At 35.9% G+C, this 27038-nt stretch overlaps 1 protein-coding gene across 2 annotated transcripts in view; it reads right to left on the reverse strand.

Moving 5' to 3' along the window:
* Positions 1 to 27038, reverse strand: part of UBE2H (ubiquitin conjugating enzyme E2 H) — a 147426-nt gene that overhangs the window by 12586 nt on the left and 107802 nt on the right. For both annotated transcript variants that reach the window (XM_056799701.1, XM_007504303.3), the window contains 2 exons: positions 17907 to 17946; positions 16779 to 16831 (listed from right to left, as the gene is read on the reverse strand). In XM_056799701.1, the coding sequence (XP_056655679.1) occupies positions 16779 to 16831; positions 17907 to 17946 (93 nt within the window). The remainder of the gene's footprint in view (positions 1 to 16778; positions 16832 to 17906; positions 17947 to 27038) is intronic.

The following is a 27038-nucleotide window of genomic DNA, read 5'->3' on the forward strand; positions in this document are numbered from 1 at the left end:
CATGTCTAGCCTAAATGTGGGTAAGGAAGACTACTCAAAATTCTAGATAACTGTTGAGATATGAAAACTGGACACCAATTCAAAAGTAAAGCTGCATGTATACATGGCCTTATACAAGAGAAGTGTACCTTAAAACACAACATACATAAGATTTTGCTAAGTTGATTAATATGTTCCCACTGACTTTTTTTATTGTTTCTTTCTAATTCACCCTCCATTGGCTACTTCTAGTCACTACAACAGTTAATGATCCACAAAACATAGACAAATTAGGAAGTTCTAAAACTATAAAACAGTAGTCTCCAATTTGGGGGGGGGGGGGTGATAGCATATGGGCCAGCTCCACAGGATATATGGTCAACCAGTAGAAAGCTGGGACCAACAGAAGTCTAGAAAGTCAGATTGAATCTCATCTACTCTCTATGATAGCCAGCTACTATACAGAAGTTATTGGGAAAATACATCCCATCTCCTGGTCACCTTGTGGCCATGGCACATGCCCTTTAGAAAGTGAGGAGAATGGTTCTAGATTCCTGGGCAATAACCAGTGATTAAAAATCCCACTTTTTCTTCTCTTCATTTTGGTTGGGACAACACTGAGTGAAGCAGAAGAAGGAGGTATGAATGGTTATGATCTGCATCTCAGATCTCATTATACTATCTTCTCCTCCCTCCCAACCCAACCCTCATCTTAACTTTCTATTGTTGTTGAGAGAATGATTATCCAGCTTCACAATTTCAGTATCATCTTCAGGTTCTAGGTTTTCCTCACCCCACATATCTGATCATTTATTAAATTCTGGTTTCAATTGCCAAAATTTCTCTCACATGTGTACCTTGTCTTCCCTAGATTAGAATAGCCTTTAACTGGTCCCCAGGCCTCTACCCTCTCCAATTCATACTCCACAGAGCTGTCACAGAAATTTTCTTAAAGTGTAGGCCTGACCATGTTACTCACCTATTCATTAAAAGTGGCTTCCTATTAACTCTAGTATCAAATGCTATTTTGTCTTTATATCATCCTTTTAAATGTTTTTGTCTAAATTTTATAATGTACATAATTACTAACATACTAGTACATATATGTAATTTGTTTTAAAAAAGTAAATATATATGGTTGTGTGATTTAATATTTTTTATGGATAGCGTGAGTGATCAAAATAGTATAGAGACCACTACTTTATATCATGAATAATTATGTGACCCTAAACACAAGATATTTTATTAGGTGTACCTACACTTCTCCAGGACTTTGCTAAACATCTGCAATTATAGAACCTACCATAGATAATAGATAATCACTGGCTATGATTCTGCTGATTGTCTTACTGAGTTTCTGTTTTTCTCAAGTATAAAATTTGCAAATAAACTAGACTACATGATCTCCAGAGTAATGGAGATTCTAATTCTAAAATCCTACAATTTCACTACTATTATAATGCTGATTCATTGTCTATCTTTACCAAATTGGTTTATTTTTAGCTAATGAAAAAGTAAAGGATCTTTTTATAAGTATGTTTCATCTGCAGGCTGGCAGGTCTGAGTGGACCCCAAGGACAGCAGCAAAATCTGTTACTTTTTGTTCCCTTTTCTTCACTTACCCTTTTGATGGAAGTACAGAGGTCTGGTGAAATGGCCAGGTCACCAGAGCAAAACAGAAAAACAAAGGACCATGGATAATTCTTAAGAAGTGGGATAAGTGAACCCTCTCTATCAGCGGACTAACATAAGCTAGGTCCCAACAAAGTCTCTAACTCAAGTGGTGGTGAAGGTCTCCCTTCAGTATCTATACTAAATTCTCACACATTGTGAGTTCAACAATGTCTTTTTCACATTCTGGGCTCAAAATACTCAAAAAAGTTTCTTTGAAATTCATGGTATAGGAAATTGCTTAAACCAGAACATTTCAAGCAGATCTGTTGTTGTGGTCTCCTCATGTGGCACAAAGTAAGAAATATGAGATATAAAGCCAGAAGACCAGAGTCCAAAAGCTGTCTTCTACTCCTACAAAAAAGGTCAATGGCCATGTCATCTCTTTATGCTTCTCATTACTCATTAATTTATCAATTACTCATCTGTAAAGTAAAGGAGCTGGACTAGAGGACCTTTAAAGTCCCTTCCAGCTCTAACCCTACAACATTATGTTTTCAAGCAGTTCTGTAAAAGGAAATGAAAACATTTCTCAGATCAATTCAGGCTTATTGCTAACCCTGAGGCTTTTTCTTGCTGAAATGTTATTACAGATGCTACTCAAAGAAACAGAAACTGATTGTTTATGTACACACACACACACACACACACACAAGTCATTTAGAGCATAAGTATGTCCTTTAAGTAAACATTCAAAATTGCTTCAGGGCTAGAGAAATACCTCAGACATATCATTTCATAACCAAGTATTTCATGTATTACAGGAAAAGAATTCAAACCCTGCCCCTACAACGTTATGGTTTTTAAAGTTACTGATAGGGGTTCTGCCTAGGCAATAATTCTAATAAGCAAAAGAAACCTTAGTTATTAGTTCTTCCTTCCTGCTTCTACCTTCTTCTTGAATCAACACACCCTGTCCTGTTCCATTTCACTGAAGTGCTGAGTCACGTCTATAAAACATGAACTATACAGAGCAGAAAAAGAAAATTACAGAGCCCACATGAAAGTAAAGATGCCAGCTTACAAATACCAACTCACTGGGCTAAAGATACTTCAAGAGAACAAGTTGATAGCCTTCTTAAAAGATGGGTGAAATGAAGCAAATAAGAATTCTCTCTCTTCATTGGCACATTTGTCTCACACAATTACCATTCAAGAAGACCAAGACAGAGGCCAAACTAATCCTAGGATTATATATATTTGACTTTTTATTAAAGTGGGCATGTATCTTGGTCAGTTACAATAAACTGTGATTCTTAGTTATCTGAGAACTTTTTTTAAAACCTCAAATCTCAACTATTTGATCATTATTAATTATCCTTAACATTTTGAAAAGCAGTACAATGGAGGAAACAGAGATGTGACTTACTTGTTCAAGACAATAAAGGATATAACTACCAAGCTAAACTAATTTTAAAAGATCTTCAAAATACCAGTTCATAATAAAAGACAGGCAAACTGATAGCCTATCCCATTCTACTTCTCAAATTGTGGCCCACAGAATACTGGTCCCTAGATGCTTCATGGACTGTTTTCTTATAAAAATGTTTGTAACATGGCAATATCCACAGTTAAGTTTTGGGCACGAACCAGCAAACTGTAGTTAAATCTTATTCATTCATTGAATAAATGTTTGTTACCTTCAGTATTCAAAGATCCTGTGCTAGAGTGTGGAATGCAAACAATAAGATAGTGTGTTGACCTTTAAGGGATTTTTAGTAAGAAAAAAATAAAAAACCCAGATTCCCTAAAAGGTAACAATGTCCATTTCACCGATTCTGGAAAATGGGCATTTTTTCCCCCTAGAACCATGCTAGGGTCTTCCCCCTGTAATCACCAGCTTTTTCTTATATGTATTTTGTGCATTATTTTATGTTGGCTCTGCCATTAGACTGTGAGCTCTTAGAAAGCAGGAGCTGCACAGTGCCTGCCCAGCATATAGTATATTTTTAAATAAATGCTTGTTTCCTTTTGCCACCCCTTCTCCTTTCTGTTCTTGCCTCCTGATAGTTTTTCTCATTCTCAAAGCAATCTAACTCCACTTAATTCCATTTTTCAGTCAACAAGTAGCTCCTATGCTTTAAGCATAGTAGCTAGCAATATTATATGCTAGGCACTTTGCTAAGCTCTCAGAATAAATACAAAGAAGGCAAAATGATCATAACAGTGCTTACTATGGGCCAGATATTGTGATAAGTACTTTACAAACATTATCTCCTTTAATCTTTACAACAACCCTGGGAAGGAGGCACTATTTTATTCCCATTTTACAGTTCAAGAAACCAAGGCGAACAGTGGTGAAGTGACTTGCCCAGGGTCACACAGCTACTATGTGTCTTAAGTTGGATTAAAGTTCAGGTCTTCCTGACTCCAGGCCCATCGCTCTAATCACCACACCACTTAGCTGTTCAAGAGAAAGGCAGCAAAGTTAAGATGGAGTTGGAGTCAAGAGTCAGTTGGAATGGTTTTGACATTAACCAACTCTGTGACCATTGGAAAAGTGACAGCATGAGCCATGGTTTCCCTCATTTGTAAAATGGGGATATTTGCAAAGGCTTTAACTTTAAAGTGTTATTATGAAGAAGTGTTTGGTAGCCTTTAAATCACCACATAAATGTGAGTCAGTGATATACAGCTACTGTTTCGCTTCTGTGGACTAAGTTCTGAATCCCTACCCTTTCATCTAATTTTTGCCCAGACCACCACCTGTCCCTAACCTGTGTTGATAAGCTTTAGTTTGTGAAAGCTCTTTAAAAGTGATACTATGGGGGCAAGGGTGGCATGAGAAAGAAGCTGGTTTGTTTTTGGTATTCATTCACAAGCTTACTTTTATAGTAAAATCAGTGGTGACAGAAATTATACTGAATTATCTTTAGCAAGGGGATAAATAGTAGGTCAAATTAGCAAGGTTCTTTGGGGGTGGGAAGGAGGGGAGTCAAAGATGAGAAACATCTAAGAAAAGGGGAAGTGGTTAGAAGCAACCTGACTCTTTGGGAGGAACATACTCAAAAACCCACAAAGCTAATCCCAGGTCTTCCATGACTTGATGTGTGACTGTGGGCAAGTCTCTTCCTCTCTGCATCTCAAGTTCCTCATCTGTAAAAGGAGAAATATAATATGCTGTCCTTTACAGTAATAAAAATTACTGTAAAGAACTTTTCAAACTATACCAAAGGGCTAGATTAAAATATTACTATTACTACTACTAAAAAAAAATAATAATGATGATGATGATACAATCTTATTTCCAAGAAGAGAAAGTAGTAACAAAAAAAAAACCACAACTACCCATTTTTCTATATGTTCTTCAAAATGTTAATTGGAATGAATCTTTTAAAAATCTACCAACTCCCAATTCTTCACTAAGAGTAAATTAGTTTGTTTAAAAGGCTAATACATTGACCAATCATGTGTCTCTTTTATCACAGGTGGCCACACAGTCCTTTTTCATATCCCAATTTCCCTTCAGTTAAAATGGGACATCTGTTTATAAATATAAAGCACATAGCTAAATTCAAATGAAAATTAGGTGGAAGTGCAAAGCTGCAACTGGCTAGCCACTACTATAACTCTCAATTATTTGGCAATCTGAGAGCCTGCTGAAGGGGTATCAGCCACTGGATCTGCTTATTATCAGATGTTCACTGCCCCATCACCCACCATCCTTCTAAAACAGGTTATTTTAAAACAGGAAATTATCCCATCATACCAAAAGCTACTTCTGTCCAGAAAATAATTCTGCCACTCTAGTGACAGGCTGAAATGGCTACCAGTAGTCAGGGCCGATGAATTATTTCTTCCCTCTCCTGCAGTCTTCTTTTCCCTTTTCATCTCTCAAGCATCCTTAATTCCATTCCTATATTAAGTACTCAATAACTATTATATATTTTGTCCTCTCTACATAAACCTTTTCTCGAGAAGTAGAAATGAGTCATTTGTATCTCAAAATGGATTTAATTCAATGTTACCCAAGGGCATTGGTATTTTAAATCTCATCTGAACATTTTTTTAACTCCAGAGATCTATTCTTATATCTTCAACACCTATAATGAATTACCAAATCTAGAGCAGTCCATCAAATTTCTACCCAGTTACCTCAAATTCATTATTCCTAAAACCCAACTCATTTCTTCCCAACTTCCCCTTTCCAACTCCCACTCTCTGTTAATGAGATCACCATTCTCCAGTCACCTAGGCTCAAACCTCAGTCATTCTGCATCCCATCTTCTTCATTTCCCTTCCTTATAGTCATCCTTTCAGCTCTATATCCATGTTTGTTACTCTAGTTAGGGTTAAAGAATAAGTACGTGATACTTTAAGTATATATCCTTGACTCTAGCCTCCTTTTCCCCCTCCCCACCAGTTTAATTTAAGAACCACTAACAGATTAATCTTCCTTAACTGTCTTCCATTAACCCTAATCATATGCCTCCCAAATATGTGATGGTGATTCTGGGTTCACAGAAGTTTGCAAACTAAGGGCAGGTGCTACCCAACCTACAAGGACATGAAAAAAACAGCCCCAGGGAGAGACTGAATATCTGTCTTTGCAAGGGCCAATCTAAGTAGCCTAAGCTCAGAAAGCTTGGCCAACAGGTGACCTTTTTTTTCAGGGCCCAGTAACTCATGAAGACAGTCTCCATATGGGGCATGTGGGGTCAGAGGATAAGGGATGATGGTGGCAATGGCTGGTAAAAATGAATAATGTTAAAACAGCCATCAACCTGCTATCTTATATTAATTCCTGGGGCCTGGTATTCGAAGCCATCATAATTTGCCTATTATTAATATTATTATATTAATATTATTAATATCAGCATAATTTCCAACACCATCCTCTCCACTCTGGTCTGGCAATTTTCTCTGGGTACTTTCATGCCTTGTGCCTTTTTTCCCCCATTTTTCCATAACTGCCTCTTATCTGGAATGTCCTTCTCTTCTGCATCTCCCTTTGCTCTATTCTCCCACAAAACATCCACGTTGTGTGTTCAGTAAGTGCTGAGTAGCATATATTTGTGACAGCTTTGTGACCATGGACAACTAACCTCTCAGTTTTAAGGCCTCAGTTTAGTCATCTAAAACAAGGAGAGTTTATTAGATCATGTCCAAAATCTCCTTTGTCTCTAAAATTTGGAAGTCTCTGACTATGGAATAAAAGATGTTTTTTAAGTGGGTTGGTATATGTAGAGCCCCTAAAAATCACACCATATGACCTACTTTACTAGCACCTGATGTCTTTCTAATAGCAGCAAAGGCATAACCTATTTAATGTTGTTAAACGATCATAAGACAATACTGAGTCAAGCAGAACAATATTTCCAGGGACAGTTAGTCCCTTAGGACTAATGTTATCAATGGATGAGAGGATCTGTTTTAACCTGCAGTCCTATTTGGAGACCCTGAAAACTTTATATGAGAAAATGAACAAAAGTTAATAAATAGTTAATATCTCTTACAGTTATTTTTTTAAGTAGGATTTAAACAACTCCTTAGTAGAAGTGTAGAAGAAAATAAGCCTAATAAGTATGAGAGTCACTATTATTTGGTGGCCTAGTTATTGATTTATGGATTTTACCCTCTAATTGCTTTGGGGCCCTTTGGCTACTAATGGACCTATAAGCATCTTTGGGGAAAGAGGAAAGTAATACCTCATTTTTGCTAATAATTTCATTAATCCATGTTATCCCTATTCAATCATAGAAAATCAGGATTTGTCAAAACTTTCATCTGAATGCTGAGTAAAATCAACATCTCAAAAGTACTTTAGTTATATCAAAAATCTATGTGATGAATTGTATGAAACAAGTCTGAACCATTAACTAGGCAAAGCATTTTCATTCATTCATTTATTTGTTACATTTATTGAGTATCTATTCTGTATAAAACTATGAAGTCAACTTACTTTCTTTTTTTTTTTAACCCTTACCTTCTGTCCTAGAATTGATGTCAATTCTAGTATCAGTTACAAAGCAGAACAGTGGTAAGAGCTAAGCACCTAGTTAAGTGACTTGCCCAGCATCAAGCAGCTAGGAAGTATTGAGGCCATATTTGAACCCAGGCCTCTTGACTCCACGCCTGGCTATCACTAAGCCCCTTACCTAAACCTGTAATTAACTTTCTAAGACTGGAGCAGAACATGTATATATCTTTAAATTTTTGTTTTAACAAAATTAAGCAAAATTAACTACTGAATTTTTCAATTTTCTTCTCAAAAGGTGCTCATGAAGAATAAAAGCATAGATAACAGTGAAAATGAGAAAGGAAGTAGCCAAGTGCTTAAATTGGCCATTTAGCTCTACATAAATGAGAGCAACATGTGGAAAGTTTTGGTAAACAGATGATAATATATAATAATATAATAATAAGCAATAAATATATAGTATGCTGAAGATAAGTAGATATGAAAAGAGAAATGGTTTTGAGATCAGAAGACTTTCTGAACAGAACTGAACCTAGCTTTAACATGGAATATCCTGAATCTGCAGCTTGAAGTTTCAAATTGACTGCCTTATAGGTCTTACCATAAAATAACTGATGCTGGCTATCAAAAGAACTTGCTTTACTACTGTTTTAATTTGAAAAATAGTAGTACCAAGTCCTGCCATTCTGATAGGCTTCTCATACAAAATACCATCACACCATTGACCATTTCAAAGAAGATATTTAAGCACACTCCAAATTTTATGGTCAACTTGAACAGCAGTGACAATCTCAGAACGCAAGCTGTCTCTTTGCCTCTTTTATGCCTTACAACCGCCATCTCAACTCCAGCCTTCCGGGGCTTTTTAGAAAAAGTTGCCCAGAAGACCTGATGGCTTTTCCTTCAGGCCTCTTTCACAGACTGAAGAGGCCCTTCTTGCCAAGGCAAACCCCTAGACATGCACACACAAGGGATGTCATTCCATCCCATCTCTCCCTCTGACCTTAGTATCCTCTCCACTTTGTCACTTGTTTTCAATCTCTCCCTTTCTACTGGGTGTTTCCCCACTGCTAACACACATTCCATCTCTCTCCTAAGCTCAAAAAAACCAATCAACAACAACAACAACAAAAAAAAACCCTCACTTGATTTATAGATCCCTGATATATGGTTCCACACCTCTCTTCCCTTTTATGGCTAAACTCTTCAAGACGGTTATATAATTGGTGCCTCTACTTACTGTCCTTTTAACTCCTTCAAGCTCTGAAGTCTGGCTTCTCATCTCACCATTCAAATGAAACTGTTCTTTCCAAAGTCACTAATGACTCCTTCATTGCCAAATCTAATAGCCTTTTTATATTCACATTCTTCTTGTCCTCTCTGCAGCCATGATACTGTCTAACACCCTATATATTTCTTGATATTCTCTTCTCACTAGGTTTTCATTAAATTCACTCCTGGTTCTTCCCTGCAGAGGTGATAGCTCCTTCTTGGGCTTTTTTGCTGGATCTTCATCTAAACTATGCCTCATAATTGAGTGTCCCACAGGGTTCTCTCTGGTCTTAGGCCTATTCTCCAACTATATTATTTTATTCAGTGATCTCACTGGTTCCCATGGATTAAATTATCATCTCTATGATGATTTTTAAATCTACTAATCCAGCCCTAACCTTTTTGTTGATGTCTAGTCTCAAATCTCTGATTATCTTTTAGACACCTTAAACTGAACATGTCCAAAACTATAAACACAATGTCTCTCCTCTTCCTGACATTACTATTACTGTTGAGAGTACCACTCACAACCTAGGTGGCATACCTCACTCTCACTTCTCAGATATAACCTGCTGCCAAGTCCTATCAACTCTACCTTCATAGCAACTCTCCCATATCCCCTCTCTTCTCTCTGCTGCCACTTTCACCACCTTGACTCAAGCCCTCATCAGAAGTCCTGCAATAGACACAGGTTGGTCTTGGTAATCACAAGTCTCTCTCCACTCTGGTTCATCCTTCACTCAGTTATGAATGCAATCATTCTAAAATGCATGTATGCAGAGACTGACACATTGTGGGATGATCAGATTTAATTAACTTTGTTACTGATACCAAAGCAATGATCCAGGATAATCCCAAGAGACTAAGAGAAGTAATGATATCCACATCCAACAAAAGAACTATGGGAATAGAAACCAAGAAGGAAAACATTTGATTTTTCACTTGTTTACATAGATATTGGATGTGGGATTTTGGCTTTTAGAAGGTTATTACAAAAAGATAATATGGAAATAGATATTGAGTGATAATACATGTATAATCCAGTGGAAATGCTTGTTTGCTCTGGGAGGGGGAAAAAAGGGGGAGGGAAAGAACATGAATCATGTAACCATGGAAAAATACTTAAATAAAAATAAAATAGAATAAAATTCATGTGTGACTACGGCACACCCCTATTTAATAAACTCCAATGGCTCCCGAATATTTCCAAGATCTAACATAAAAAACTATGGGGCTGAAAACCCTTCATAACATTGCCTTTCCTACCTTTCCAGTCATTTTATACCTTACACCCCACCACATGCTCTTTAATTTATTGACACCAATCTTCTCCTTGCTGTCCTTCAAACACCTGACTCCAGGCATTTTCATAAGTGACTTGCTCACGATCAGAAAGCTAGGAAGTGTCTGAAGCTAGATTTGAACCCAGGATCTCCAGTCCACTGAGCTATCTAGCTGCCTCAAAAATCACTCATTTCTAATCACCAAACCTTAGTATCCTAGGCCTCTGAAGTTGCGGATGCTATTGGTCACCCTGTCCTACTAAATATATCTCCTTCTCTTGAATTCAGGAATACCACATTTTCTTGCTTTTCCTTTCCCAACTGTTTCATCAATACCAATTTCCCATGTAGGTGTTCTCCAAATTTCTGTTTCTGGCCTCCCTATTCTCTTTATCCTTTCTCCTGTAGCAATCTCATGCCATGGCTTTAATTACAGGCTCTCTGTAGATATGTCTCTTCTCTAAAGGTCTACTCTCACATATGCAACTATCTACAGACCATCACCAGTATCTCAAGCTTACCATGAACAAAACTTAAGTTTATAATCTTTTCCTGAAAACTTGCTCCTTCTTCTGGTCTCATTTTTGTCTGATTTTTTACTATTAAATCTGTTTTCCTATAACCAAAATCATGAAAACATTATTTATTCTTCCTACTCTCTTGTCGGCAATCAAATACCAACTCTGGTCAATTCTAACTTCAAACCTTCTCTGCCATCATTCCAGTCCAGGGCATCACTGTGGCTGAACTATTGAAAGAGCTTCAGAATAGCTCTTCCTGACTGCACTTAGTCCTTCCTATACTATTGCCAAAACAACTTTTCTTCTACTTAGATCTATCTGGTCATGTTACTTCTCTGATCAGAAATCTTCATTGTTGCCTACATCTACTGAGCAAAATTTGAACTCTTTTGTCTGGCGATTGATTTTTCAACCGGACTTCTTCCTCTCCCCTCCTTTTAAACCCTTACTACCTTTCATCTCAGAATCAATAATGTGTATTGGTTCTAAAGCAGAAGAGTGGTAAGGGCTAGGCAATGGGGGTGAAGTGACTTGCCCAGGGTCACACAGCTGAGGCCATATTTGAACCTAGGACCTTCTGTCTCTGGGCCTGGCTCTTAATCCACTGGGCTACCCAGCTGCCCCCTCCCCTCCATGAATCCTATATTCTTCTCAAATTGGGCTATGTTATTCCCTGAATGTACCCTGAAATTTTCCATCTTTTTTCCTTTGTTCACATTGTTCCTTTTGCCTAAAATGTCCTTTCTTCTACTTCATCTTCCTCCTACTGAAATGTTACACATCTTTTAAAGCCCACCTCAAACACTGCCTCTTCTAAGAAGCCTAATACGCATCCCCTACAGGTCAGTAATGGCCTTCTACATCTGACCTAGGAGTATTTTTGTTTTGAACCCTTGCCTTCTCTCTTTGTATCAATTCTAAGACAGAAGAATAGAAAAGGCTAAGCAATTGGAGTTAAGTGACTTGCCCAAGGTCATAGGGCAAGAAAGTGTCTGAGGCCAAATTTGAACCCAGGATCTCCCAATTCTAGGCCTGATGCTCCATCCATTGTGCTACCTACCTGTCCTTTCTAAAGAGTACTTGAAAAAATATGTCTATATGTGTTTTATTCCCCTACTAATTTGTAAGCATCTTTGAGGACAAGGACTATGTCTTATTGAAATATTTCTTACATCCAGCACAGGACTTTTTACATGGTAGGTGTTTACTAAGGGCTTGCTAAATGAAAAATCAGAACTAACTAGATCTTTGAAAAATAGGAAGAACTCCTGGAAATGAAGGCCAAGAGATATTCAAACTACTCCCAAGATCAAAGTGTTTGAATAGTTAATTGATGAAGCACTGAAATAGTCATTGAAAGAAACTGGCATGCTTGGCATATCTACTCCAAAATAGTAATTTAAGAAGTCCATAAACCAAAAGCAGACAACTTTGTAGCTACCAGGACCATTTTAAAGACTCTGAGCTAATTATAAAATCTTCCTCAAACTCCAGAGATATCGTTTTTTTGTGGGGGGAAAAAATTATATTTTATATATATATATATATATATATATAATTTGACAAAGTGCAGAAAATTGCAGGGGGAAAAACCACCAATGCAATTATTCAAATGACACTTGGATGAAGTAAATTCTTTTTCATCAAAATTTATGCAGACTTTTCTTATAACTCTTAACATTTTCAGAGTGTAGCTCCAAAGGAGAAGAATGTTGTTACAATAAAATTACTTATTTCCTTTCTTAGATGTTCTTTCGAGGTCTTCTTGTTCATGTACAAACCTGGCAAGACTCCCTTTTACCTTAAGGACTGCAAACAAAAGCATTATGACTACAGGATTTGTTATTAACCTTCCATAAATGAGGGCAGTTAATAGGTAACCAGCTATTCTGGCATTCTTTGCAGCTCATACTTAATTCAGCATTAAGCTTTTAATCACTGAGCAACAACTTAAAGAGTGTTCTATATAAGAATCATCAAGATTTTGATACCAAAGGTAAGTACCTATGAACACGGGCAACTACTATTTACAACATACTGAATCCTACATTTTAGAGAGGGAAACAAACTGGAGTCCACAAATCAAGTTGTATGACATGTTGGAACTACCCCTGGGGCCAAAATGCAAACTGCCTCTAAATCAGGTTCTCAAAGGAAACAGTACATTAATTGCTGATTCTGCAGCTTCAGCTTCATGATAGAGGCCAGCTAGTTCTACAGCCTAGTGGATGTTGTGAACTTGACAATCTACAACATTTGGTAGCTCTAATGGAGATCATGATGAAAGGAGAACCACTACTGGATTCTGAATAAGTTCTAAATCCTAAGGCATAGAGTCTGTGTGGCCAATTCACTTTTTGGGCCACATACCAACACCATCTGAAGAATCAATGAAGGTTTTCAAATTCAACAGTATCAGCATATTTCTTCTAACAGAATTAACATTTCTTGAATAGTATTGGAAATTAACTGTTCTGCCTAGATAGTATCTAAGAGACTGAAATCTGTTCTAAAGACAATATTATGCTTTTGGAGGAGATCAACACTGATTTCTCAACCTGATTTAAACAGTAATTGTTGACCAATCAATCATCCATGCAGACAAAAAAACCTGTGCTTCCATTTGGCATAAACAGATAGCAACATTGTAAACAGGCAAACTCAAAAGGAAAGAAAACCACGATATTTTGAAACAGAAGTCATGTTTGGCCAATATCTGAAAGATTGCTTAAGATGCTTCCCCAAAGCTGTATAACAACGGGTCAAAGATAATGTCTTCCAATTCACAAAAAGAATGAAATTACACTCAATGGCTTGAGATAAAGTCATGCCACTGCAGCATAGTGACTAGATACCTAACCTGGGAGTCAAGAAGATGGGTTCAATTAATGCTTCCACTTCATACTGCTTGCCACTGTCACTTAATGCTCTGTGACCCTAGGCAAACCACTTGAAATTTTAGTGCCCCAGGCAGCTCTTTAGTCCTAGAAACTTATCGTAGTGTAGAGCATTCATTCTGTGGCCTACTTTTTCACCAATCATTGATTGCTTATGATCCTAAAGCAAAATATTTTCTCTCTCTCAATTTTCACTTTGGCAGAATGGGAATACCCAGAGGGGGTATCTGAGTACTCAATGACTAAGTACTGTGTCTGACCCAATAGGTGAGAAAAACAAACAGCTTCATTTTTAGAAGTCAATTAAATCTTCTAAATCACTAGAGTATACAACAGAAAAGTGATAATTGTCAAATGACAGTAGGTGAACTTCAGGAAACTTGGGAGATGAAACAGGTACAAAGGAGGTGCTTAATCCTCATTGAGCTGACTATAGAAGTTTACAGAACTCAGAAGAATAATGGGGAAGGGGGTTTCAATAAAGTATCAGACCCTGATCATTATTCTGAGTGGAAAGGCAACCAAAAGGTAGAGTGTATAGATAAGTTTAACACAGCTAAAATCATCAGATTTTACTAGATTTCTGGACTTAACTCTCAACAAACTCCCTAAAATCACATGGGATTTGGATTTCTGCTCCTAAAAAACGAATTATAGAAAACATTTTTATAAAAATTACTTGGGGAATGATATATACAAATGTTCTAGATCTGTTCCAGATGCTTATGTACTTGAGTCAAAAACTGTATACAATTTTATGACCATTACCCCAAAACAAAAACATGCTATTTGTACAGAGATGCAATAACAACTTTAATTAAGAGAAAATTTCATTTTCTAGTTGAGTATTTAAGTTTATAACTCAACTTTTTCCTATAGGTCATTAATATCAAATTATCTACTTTGCCTTCTGAACTGAGATATCAGAGTAGTCCACTACAGGAAATGGACAAACTGAAAATTAAATATTTATGAAATTCTATAAAAACAAAATAGCAATATCTTTTAATTATTTGTAGTGAATTCAATAGATTTTGAAATTATAGAGCTGGGGAAAAAATTTCAAGATGCCCTCAACCAGAAAATGCATTAGAGTAATACATGGAGAAAGTCAACACAGAGTGAGGAAGTAAGGATAGGTTCACAACCTGTACCATGGAAAGAAAGTAACCATATTGATAAGATCAAAGTATTGCTTTTTTAAAATTAATTTATTTGGTTCTATTTTACTAAATGCTAAGGATTTAATGTAAGGCTTTATTTTTTATTCAACATGTTTATTTCATTGTCTTTGTTGATTAAGCAGCTTATAAAATATTTTATATTAAGAAAATTAAAAAATTACATAGCATCATAGATTTAGAGCTAGAAAGGACCTTCTTCCTGATTATCTAATTTAGTTCTTTTTAGTTGTACAGAAACAATTACTATAACTTCCTTTTAATACCACTAAGCAGTGTCCAACTTGAGAAAACCCTTGTTTTGAGCAAATTGTTTAAAAAAAAATCTGTTCAATCTTCAAAATAGCTTCTTATGACCGTATTTATATATCCCATAATCTTGTACTAAGAGGTCCAAATGCAGTGAAATATTGCTAACTCATGTAAACTATGTAACACTGAAATTATACTATTTACTCTGATAAATTTTTTTAATTTTTGTTACTTGTAAAATTCTTTACAAGGTGCTAAAAAAATATGCTAACAACCTTTGTAAATGTGATGAAATCTTCATCACCCCAGCCTTCCTTCTGCTTTAAAATCTGAGTGGAAAGTAGTGGGGTGCTTGGGTTGATCAATTTTACAAAAACTTTTCAGATAAAAGAAGTGAAAAATCTAAAAAAGTCTATTTCATAGTAATAAGAATAAGTCTGTTACCTTATCTAAATATCTTAGAAATACAATTTAAGAAAAAAATCATAATCGAGGGAGTTTGCTATAAACTTTCCATCTTTAGAAGACTATGTTTAGTTAGCTTCAGGATATGCTCTTTGCTATGTTATTCACTACTTCCCCTCTAAGCCATACTTCCCTTTAAAGCAGTATGGTTAAAAAATAATCAGTTCTTGAATGTCTTGATCTATGACAAAATCAGGTGTTTTCTCTTTGATTCTCAATACTTTAACCAGAAAACTAAGATACCATGTTTAGGTAGAGGGAATTGCTTCTAAATGAGACACTGTATCTTGAATATTAAAAAGTTCTGAGAGTTCCTTTTCAAATAGAATCCTTTCTCCCCTAGAATAACAATGTTTTTTTCATAAACTCTAACTTTTTGTCTGTACTAATCATGCACTATCCCTATATTTTTAGTTAATTTTTCTTTGGTCTCGTCTCTGCAACAAGATTATTAAGAACAGGACTCATGTCTCCTTTTCCTTCTATTCCTCCAATTGCTTGGAATAATCACCTTGTAGGAAGGTACTGAATGAATATCTGTTGATTCAGGAGAGATGAAAAATGAGCACTATAATCTATAAAATCAAAGTTCCTTGAGGGCAGGGTTCTTTTTGCTTTTGTCTTATATTTCCAAAAGCTAGCATGAATGTTTGTTGAGCTGAATGATCTAGGCCAGCATTGGCAAAGGTTTTCAAGTTCACATGTCCAAACTGCAACTTCAAGCTGTCCATGAGCCCCTCACATTACCACAGAGAGTAAGGGAAGAAGTGCTTGCTTTGGGAAGCTAGACAGAGGGGTTGGGCATACAAAAAATATCCTCAGGCACTGGGAAGAGGGGGAATGGAGCAGCTCCCTTTACCCCCACCCCGGCCAGATGGGCAGGCATGCCAATACTTTGCCAATATTGATCTAGACTATATTGTTTTCTCTAACCCCTTACCCTAAAAGAGAACCTAAGCTGACTGGTACACTATGAAACAGAAAATCCTTACCCAAAAAAATATAACCTGCTTTCAAAAACATATTTCTCTAAGGAAATTTCTCAGTTTTAAAAAGAGATTCTGTAGAACTAAAAAGATATACATAAATTCATATAAACTACACATACATATACATACAGACAATTACATAGATACTTTATATCACACTACTATCTTTAAAACTTCTGCTCTTTAGTTAAGGGCAGATAATCTTTAATGAACAAATTTCCTAATCAAGTATACAAAATGAGAATACAATTCCCCAAAAAATAAATAAAATGAGGGGATAGAAATAAAATCAATATTCTTTAATAAATATCTCATCACCCATTCACAAACATGCCACTAAAAACTCACCATACAGAGCTGTCCAAGTTTGATTAATTACATCTAGACACACAGTTCCTGACCTGAAAAAAAATAAAATAAAAAAGTGTCATTTTAAAAAAATTTAGTCTCATGTGTTCGGCAATTTTTGTTTCTCATGAAAAATGAAGCATATTTTGATCTAATTGATCATTTTATAATCACATTGACTTGGTAAATTTTTGTATCAGAAAAACAATGCTAAGATGGTTCATAATTAAATGCTTGAAAAATGATATAGATGTAGATCATAACAGTCCTACTAGGTTTTAAGATATCACTATATCATGATTAAAATGGGGAGGGGAAGTATCTATATTTGTTTAAATGACAATAAAAATGGGATTCAACTATAACCATTTATAAATATATCGATTTTCATTAATAGGGGTTTATGAAAAATATGTATACACTGAAAAACGATCTAGTATGAAAGACTTAGTTTCTCTGAACAATAATCCAAGACAATTCCAAAGGACCCCCAATGAAAAATGCTATCTGCACCCCCAGTGAGAGAACTGATTAACTTTGAGTATAAACTGAAGTATAATTTTTTCACTTTCTTTTTCTTGCTTATGGGGGGGGGGGGTGTGTGTGTGGAGCATAGCTAATAGGGAAATATTTTGCATGATTCACAGATATAACTGATATTATGATTGCCTGCCTTCTCAAATAGGAAGAGGGGTAATGGGAGGGAGAGAATTTGGAACTCAAAATTTTTAAAAAGAACTTCAAAATGGAAGAAATAATAAATTTGAGGATAATGAAGCATATATACATTGTTTTGAAAGTTGAACAAGGAAATGTGGGTATTATATACAGAACTCTGACATTATACCTATGTAAAGAGATAAGTTGCACTAGACTACTATCAATATTAGGTTTGGTTAGTAAAAAGAACTCTAGTTACAGTGGTGAAAAAAACCTAAATTGTAGAATGGTCTTACAACAGATTCTTTTAAAGTATATCAAACTTCTAATTAACAATTCCAAATATTGATAGACTCTGAAAATATACTTTTGTCGTTTTTTTGTAAGAGCAAAACAGAAACATAAGATCTCTAATTAGAAGTGCTTTCTATTAAAAATTTAATTAAACTAGTTGAAATTTTTACTTACGCTTCATCAATGTTGGGATGGAAAATTTTATTCATGAATCCTGTAAAAAGAAATGTTAATTAGTAGCAAAAAATACCCCAAGAACAGTTTGCAGATTTCAAATGAGGTCTCTCAAATAATTTCAACACTTCAGAATAAATATGATATTATACACAAAAATTATTTTTAAATAAGTTTTTTGTTATTAAGTTATTTAGACAGTTACATTACAGGAATTACAGGAACAGATTATACAATTTTGCAAGTCAATATATGTTTGAAGGAAAGGAGAACTGAGGTTTCCTACATAGAAATGTTTAATTTTAAACAAAGTTTTGTTTGTTTAGTTAAAATTTCAAGAAAACTATGTAAAACATTAAATGTTTCACATCAAACTTTTATTGTTCAATATTAACTTCTCTCTTTGAAGATCCTTATGGGCATTATCCAGATATATTGGAAACAAAGTGCTAAACAACTTTACAATCCTCAAAACACAGGTATTTCCCAAGAGCAGTGACTCAGTGAACTAAAACACATCCTTCAACAACATTACATTCATTTCTGGAAATCTACTTCTGAAGAAAACTAAAAACCTTGAGAAATGGCTCAAAAAGTTATATTTTTTTCCCTTATAAGTCTAGGAATAGCTAAATTTGGTTCTGAACAGTCCTATCATATATTCCTGGATTAGCAAGCATTCATCAGAAAATGACAGTGAGTTAGGCTCCTCAAAGTCCATGAAGCCAAAATGATGTCTAAAGAGTATCTTCCTTTCCTTCTTATACTATTCAAGGCTAGTGGTCAGCTAACCTGAAAATCCCCACCAAAAGGAAATACCTATCTCCTGAAATAAACCATTATATTTGGGGATAACTATTTGTTAAGTAAGTTCTTTCTTCCAATTGCCACTTATATACAGTGCAATACTGAGGATGAAAAGATAGAACAATACTTCCGGCTTTCAAGGACAAATAAGGAAATATATGATAATTTGAGATGAGAGAGATCACTAACAATTAATGGGATCTGGAAACACTTTCCACAGGATAAAATAATTTAGTTCAAGAGTGCATTGCACACATGGAAGCAAAAATGGAATGCTAAGTTCAGGGAATACCAAGAAGGCTAGTTTCACTGGAACACAGAGTATAAAGGGGAAAGTCTAGTTGGGAGCCAAATTGTGAAAACCTTCACAGGCCAAAATATGCCTCTCTGAAACTTCCACCAATTGTTCCTAGTGGGAGAAGAGGGTGTCAGAAGCAGAATAAATCTAATCTCTTTTCCATGAGGCAGGTCCTTCAAAGATTTCCAGATGGCTATCACATCATTCCTTTCCTAGTAAATATGTTTTCTCCAGACTAAATTTCCCTAGTTCCATCAACTGACCTTTGTAGGGAAAGGTCTTCTGTGCCTTTAGCATCCTGACTGTGTACAATTGAAAATCTATTACACTAAAAAAGAACTACATTTCCTGAGAGCCCACTGACTTCCTGTTGTTACGTACTTCCTATAGACAGAGGATATTAGCAAGTGTGCGGTCCTCCTTTGGACCTCTTTCTTGGGCTTGCAGCCATCATGGTGGCAGTGATAAGCTAAGTGGGGGAATTTTGAAATAGCTAATCAGCCATGGGCACGTGGTCATTATTTTATATCCTCTTTCTTTATTTCTAATGATCATTAATAAATCTCCTAAAATAATATTTTTATTATTTGACTTTAATTTTAATTTTTACAGTTTTTGGCAACCAGAAGGTATAAGAAAAACTCTCATTTTTTTTTTTTAAGATAGCCTAGATCAAATCTGGCCACAGGCACTGTGTGACTCTGGACAAGTCACTTAACCCCCATTGCCTATTACCACTCTTCTGCCTTGAAATCAATACACAGTATGGATTCCAAGACAGAAGATAAGGGTTAAAAAAAAAAAAGATAGCCTAGATAATTTAAGTCATGTTTCTCCTGCCAAGGCTTTTCGCCACCCCACCCCCCTCTCAAACTCCAAGAGAACTTGAACTCTCTATCTGAGCTGCTGCCCTGCTCCTGCTAGTTTGTTGAGTTTTTTTTATTCTTTCCCTATTTTTTGCTGCTTGCCCTTCCTACTGGCTATTACTAGTTTGAGGTAACCTAGCTGGGGACTCTTGGCTGAGAAAAGATAGATTGCTTCTCTCATCCATCTGCTTCAGCCCACATTCCTTATTCCTCACTGCTGCCTTTGGTTGCTGGTGCCATCTTGCTTGCTTTTAGTCCTGCTCCTGTTCCTACTCTGGCTGTAGCCCCAGTCTTGACTTCGCTCCTGCTGGTAGCTGCCATTGCATCTTCAGAACTCACAAACTTGGAGCCTCTCTCTGGGTACCTGGTAAAAACTGGGGTGTAGTTTCTTTAGGAAGTGAACTAAACTGCTCCCTAGGATTTTTCCTCGGGGGGGGGGGGGGGGGGGGAGAGGAAAAATTTTTGCCCTTCCAAACAGGAAGTAAAAATTACAAGCATGGTATATTCTATGAAAGAACAGTACCTTGCCTACTTCAAATAGTTTCTACCACTTAGAGTGCACTGATCCTTTCACTTATCTTGCCTGAGATTGAGGGGAGAAATTCATCTCCCTACAACCTTTTGCCATTTGGGGCTGCCTAGTATCTAAGATTGATCCAGTTTGAAATTCCTCAAACCCATGTTCTCCCTCACAATGGAAGATTCCAGGAAAGGAACTTTATAGAAACTGGAGATGAAAATTTTAAGTATCTTCAATCTCCATTGTTTTATGAAAGTCAGCATTTTATTGTATTTTGCTGATTGTCTGCTTTAAGATTTAATTGTTGCTTTAAGTTCATATATTAATGTATTCAATACTACTCTGTTACACTGAATCAGTTTAATCTTCTGTGTTCTAGCTACTGATATATTCTGTTACCTTTCCCCTATAACTATACTGAACCAATATTATTGAGTAAGCCCATATAAAAACAGCTTTTTCTTTCATTTTGACTTTGTAAATTGTCTCACAGATGATGGATGGATTCCATCAACCTGGTTAACAACCTTTGATAAATTTAATGAGTTAAAATATCTCAAATTGATTTTAAGGGATCTTTAGACATGATTTTAGATTTTTTTTCCCTCAACAACTCTGAATGATCATTTTTGCCTGCCTCTGAGTTATTTGTAACAAGAGGTAAAGAGAATATTTTAGTGGCTGAAGTGAAGCACTATTATATTCCCCCACCTCCCCATTTATAAAAATGTGAATGGATAGGACATAACAGTTTCATACCAAAGGAGCTGGGAAGTTGATCCCAGGGCATGGCACACCTGGATGGCTCCCAAGAGGAAGCATCTCTCATTTGTAACTCTTCTGCTTATTCTACCCTTCCACCAGAATGATCTAGATTCTTGGTGACATCTTTTTATACCCAACATCAATAGCACAGAGGTTTGGTTTTTTATAGACTCCTCTGCCACATTTTTGTAATGATGTCACGAATAGATTTTTAAATATATCTCAGCCATCCCAGCTTTTGGGACAAAAATCCACTATTCGATAAAAACTGCTGGGAAAATTGGAAGACAGTGTGGGAGAGATTAGGAATAGATCAACACCTCACACCCTATACCAAGATAAATTCAAAATGGGTGAATGACTTAAACATAAAGAAGGAAACCATAAGTAAATTGGGTAAACACAGAATAGTATACATGTCAGACCTTTGGGAGGGCAAAGACTTTAAAACCAAGTAAGACATAGAATCACAAAATGTAAAATAAATAATTTTGACTACATCAAATTAAAAGGCTTTTGTACAAACAAAACCAATGTAACTAAAATCAGAAGGGAAACAACAAATTGGGAAAAAATCTTCATAGAAACCTCTGACAAAGGTTTAATTATCAAATCTATAAAGAGCTAAACCAGTTGTACAAAAAATCAAGCCATTCTCCAATTGATATATGGGCAAGGGACATGGATAGGCAGTTTTCAGATAAAGAAATCAAAACTATTATATAAGCACATGAAGAAGTGTTCTAAATCTCTTATAATCAGAGAGATGCAAATCAAAACAACTCTGAGGTATCACCTCACACCCAGTAGATTGGCTAACATGATAGCAAAGGAAAGTAATGAATGCTGGAGGGGATGTGGAAAAGTAGGGACATTAATTCATTGCTGGTGGAGTTGTGAACTGATCCAACCATTCTGGAGGGCAATTTGGAACTGTGCCCAAAGGGTGATAAAAGAATGTCTACCCTTTGATCCTGGCCATAGCACTGCTGGGTCTGTACCCCAAAGAGATAATGGAGAAAAAGACTTGTACAAAAATATTCATAGCTGCGCTCTTTGTGGTGGCCAAAAATTGGAAAACGAGGGGATGCCCATCAACTGGGGAATGGCTGAACAAATTGTGGTATATGTTGGTGATGGAATACTATTGTGCAAAAAGGAATAACAAAGTAGAGGAATTCCATGGAGACTGAAACGACCTCCAAGAAGTGATGCAGAGTAAGAAGAGCAGAACCAGGAGAACATTGTACACAGAGACTAATACACTGTGGTATAATCGAACGTAATGGACTTCTCCATTAGGGTCAATACAATGTCCCTGAACAATCTGCAGGGATCTAGGAGAAAAAACACTATTCATAAGCAGAGGACAAACTGTGGGAGTAGAAACACTGAGGAAAAGCAACTGCCTGACTACAGCGGTTGAGGGGACATGACAGAGGAGAGACTCTAAACGAACACTCTAATGCAAATACTAACAACATGGCAATGGGTTCGAATCAAGAACACATGTGAGAGCCAGTGGAATCACGCGTCGGCTATGGGTGGGTGGGTGGGGGAATAAAGTGATCTTTGTCTTTAATGAATAATGCATGGAAATGATCAAATAAAATATTATAAAATTTAAAAAAACAAAAAAATAGTCAGGACTAAACAAGTTGTAGCACGTGATTGTGATGGAATACTACTATGCCTTAAGAAGTGATGAGTGGATCAATTTTGGGGAAAGATTGGGAAGACATATAAAATTATGAAGAATAAAACAAGCAGAAGGAAGAAAACAACTTGATATACAGTAAGAGAAATATTGTTTGAAAAAGAACATATGTATGTCCACCTCCAGAGAAAGAATTAATAAATAGAAATAAGTAAGACAGTTTTGTATACACATATTAAATCTCTTTGTTAAAAATAAATAAATAAATAAATAAATAAATCTCAGCCAAGGTTGAAACATTGCTACACCTGAAAAACTTGTGACAAGTACTCATTGGTTTTAAATGTCATACAGCAGACTCATGTGAATCCTAATGACAGTGGGTTTCTTTGCTATTGCCATTAAATGGGCTCTTATAACCTTGGGGATTCTGATATTTCTTTAATATGCATTACATGTTGTACTATTGTTCTTTATCAAAACTGTTACTTTATAAACAGTTGATCATGTCCATGTTTGAAAAGGAAATGGATCTCATTTTTTGGGTGAGAAACCTTTGTACTCTACCTTTCCTTATCTGACAGTGTGTCAATGATTGTAAGCTATATATTTTTTATTTTTAAAACTTATTGTTTTTCTTTGATTGCAATATAGTATGAGTTTTATTTTTTCTCTCCTTTTTGTATCTGAAGCAGATATCACCAGTATTGATTAGATTTTCACTTTTTTGATTTTGCAGTAATACAAATTTAAAATACATTTGCCCTAATGTTAATGCACACCCAAAAAGCTTTAGACTATAAAAAGATGCCATTGATTTTTTTAAAAATTATGGGACTTTGGTTAATGATTCTATCTGATTCCAGGAGAAAGGAATACAAAAAGAGCTAACTACTTGCATAGTGCCAATAGAGCACAAGATCAAAGAGACCAAACCAATCCTATGTGGATTGATGACATTTTGCGCAGAGCATAAGGACTTAATCATGTATGAGGCTCGAGGTTGCAGCTGTTTAATATGCGTTAAATGCAGGTCTTCCTTGTACCATACATTCTATATGAAATACATGACATCGATTATTCTGGCTCCATCCTGGCTCCCATTTGCTCCTATAATCTAGTCCCTTTTCTCTCTTATAGTATGGCAACTTTCTGTAGTCTTGGCTGCAAATGGGTAAGTGAAATATTACTGCATTTTGTCCTACAGATTTGTGGGACAGAAATTACTTTAATTAGACCCTTTTTCGAGGATTTGTTATAAACTTATTTTTCTTTTACTTGGAATTTTTACACATAATACTTTGATAGTCTATATTTCATCCAGAAGTTATCTTTTCTCTTTTATTTAGAATTTTTTTGTTTTTTTTTTATTTCTCTTGTCAATTGATTCATATACATCATAAGTCAGCCATACATCCCTAGTGATCCCTGTGTTTTTCAACACCCTCTTCAGGGGGAATGTATAATTATTCTAAATTTAAAATTTAGAATAATTATACATTCCCCCTGAAGAGGGTGTTGAAATTCTTTTGAGAGTAATTTTAGGATAAGAAACAAGCTACCTCTTTGAATCCAGAAAGTGAACTGTCTGGAGAAGGCACCATGAAGATGCCTCTATAGACCACACACTGCACCAGAAGGTCCAGAGTGAACTTTGGGATGTGGTGATTTGAACTGTGTGGGGCTGAATGCATTTGTTTTTGCCGAAGGGGACTTCCCCCTAACTGGATTTTTGTCAATGTGGCTAGCAATCTTTTCCTCTTATCCTCAAATTATTGTAATTTCAAAGTTGGTTGTGTTTACAAGATCCATTGGAGAGACCAGTCTTCCACAGTTCTCAGGGGGAAATGTATAATTGAAATTCTGTTTCCCTAAAAAAGAACTACATTTCCTGGGAACCCAATGACTTCCTATGGGCAGATGATATTTGTGAGTGGGTGGTACTCTTGGGCCTCTTTCTTGGGCTTGCAGCCAGCATGGTGATGGTGGTAAACTAAGCATGGAGATTTTGAAATGGCTAATCAACCATGGGCACATGGTCTTTATTTTGTATCCTCTTTATTCCTTGATTTCTAATGATCATTAATAAATCTCCTAAAATATAACATTTTTATTATTTGATATTAATTTTAATTGTTTCAACTGTTGTCTTGTTGCCACTCTGTCTTTTCTAAAACTTGCCAATGTCTTCCCTAAAATATGGTGCTCAGAAACAAAATATTTTTTAAAAATAAAAACCTTACCTTCTGTCTTAGAATTGATATGCACAATACTCTTAATATAAAAAATATTCTTATTCAACTAAAACTAGTCTTGTTTTTCCTACACCAATTTGTCTTTGGTTATGATCAAATTAGAGGTTTTTTTTTTTAAACCCTTACCTTCCGTCTTGGAGTCAATACTGTATATTGGATCCAAGAAGAAGAGTGGTAAGAGCTAGGCAATGGGGGGGTCAAGTGACTTGCCCAGGATCACACAGCTGGAAGTGTCTGAGGCCAGATTTGAACCTAGGACCTCCTGTCTCTAGGCCTGGCTCTCAATCCACTGAGCAACTCAGCTGCCCCTAAATTAGAGTATTTTTAAAGCAAGTAAGATCAAATATCAAATCTGATGTTTGTTTAATTGTGCTCTCAATTTACATGAATCAATCTCCCTACTACCACCATCATCTAACTTCAATCTATACTTTCTGAATGTTCCTAAGGTCTCCTTTCATTCTTGTACTTCTTTCCTTTTCTATCTGTGCTGCTTTCTTGCACATAAAGACTTCCATGCTTGCAGTACACTTTTAAGACTCCATAACTTCTTTCAAGACTGAAATTACTATATCCTGTCAGAAGCCTTTCTTTGTCCAAAATATATATATGTATGTGTGTGTGTGTGTGTGTGTATATATATATATATATATATATATATATATATATATATATATATATATATATACTTTGTAGCAGAACAATTGAATCTGTTTGTAAAGTGGGGGTGAGGGTGGAAGGGAGCTATGATTTCATTGAAATAGTTCTTCAATTTAGTATTAAAGAGCTGTTTCCATCACTTAGAAGGGTTGCAGAGACTTGAACCCGGGTCTTCCTGATTGAGACACCCTATCCAGTATGCTACTAGCTCTCACTCTTTATATACAGAGAATCATATTCATCCCCAAAGTAAAAAGTCAATAGTGAAATACTTATATAGAGCACTCAATGCATTCTTTAAAATGTGACCTAGAACTTGCAAAGATATCGCCTAACAATCATGAAATTTTTGGTTTAAGAGTCGATGTGGCTATTTCTAAAAAAAAAGGAAATGCTTCTACCTAACAAAGCAACAGATATTACTAAATTAGGATTGATGATGAGTTTTCTTTCTTATTATCAAGTATTTCAGCCTTGTTATTAGATTTTTCTTTGAATCTTTTTTTTTCTACTAAAGATTAGGGAAATTTGATAACCATGTTCTTTCCTACCTTTCTAGTCTTCTGATACTTTACTTCTCTGCCACACTACCCTACAACCGCCACCCCCTTGCAGTAAGCTACAGTCAAGCTACACTGCCCTACTTATAGCTCCTCCACTTGCCACCTCAGTATAGTCCTCTCACTTTAGTAATGGCTGCCCCCAAGCCTGAAATGCCTTGCCCCCTAACTTCTGGCTCCTGTTTTCCTGGCTTCCTTAAAGGCTCAGCTCAAACAGGATGCCTTTATTGGTCCCTCAGCTGTTAATTTTAGATTGCCTTCCACTGATTCTCTATACCACATGTATATGTATATATTTTAGTTATATAATTTTATTTATGTGTATATAAGGGGCATAGGGGAAAGGAGAGGGAAAAAGAAGAGAGGGGAGGGAGAGGGAGAAAGAGAATTATACATTGTCTCGCCCTTTGGAATTTACACTTGCTTAAGCAACAAACTATTTTTTGCTTTTCTTTGCATCCCCAGAACTTAGCACAGTACCCAGTACACAGTAAATACTTAATAAATTAATGCTGACTACCTGTTATAAGAGAAGGCTTAGACAAAAAAGAGAGGAATTCAAGTAGGCAAGAGTACATACTAATTCAAGAATATATATACTTAATAACAGCTACTCTTTAGTGCTTTAAGATCTGAAAAGCACTTTATATACATATTCTCAACTGCCACCTAGTCATCAAGGCCTTGCCACATTTATTATCAACCATTTCTTTTATTATATATGCTACTCTTGCTTGCTAGGTC

This window comes from Monodelphis domestica, chromosome 5 (assembly GCF_027887165.1).
Source record: "Monodelphis domestica isolate mMonDom1 chromosome 5, mMonDom1.pri, whole genome shotgun sequence".
Classification (NCBI taxonomy): Eukaryota; Metazoa; Chordata; class Mammalia; order Didelphimorphia; family Didelphidae; genus Monodelphis; species Monodelphis domestica.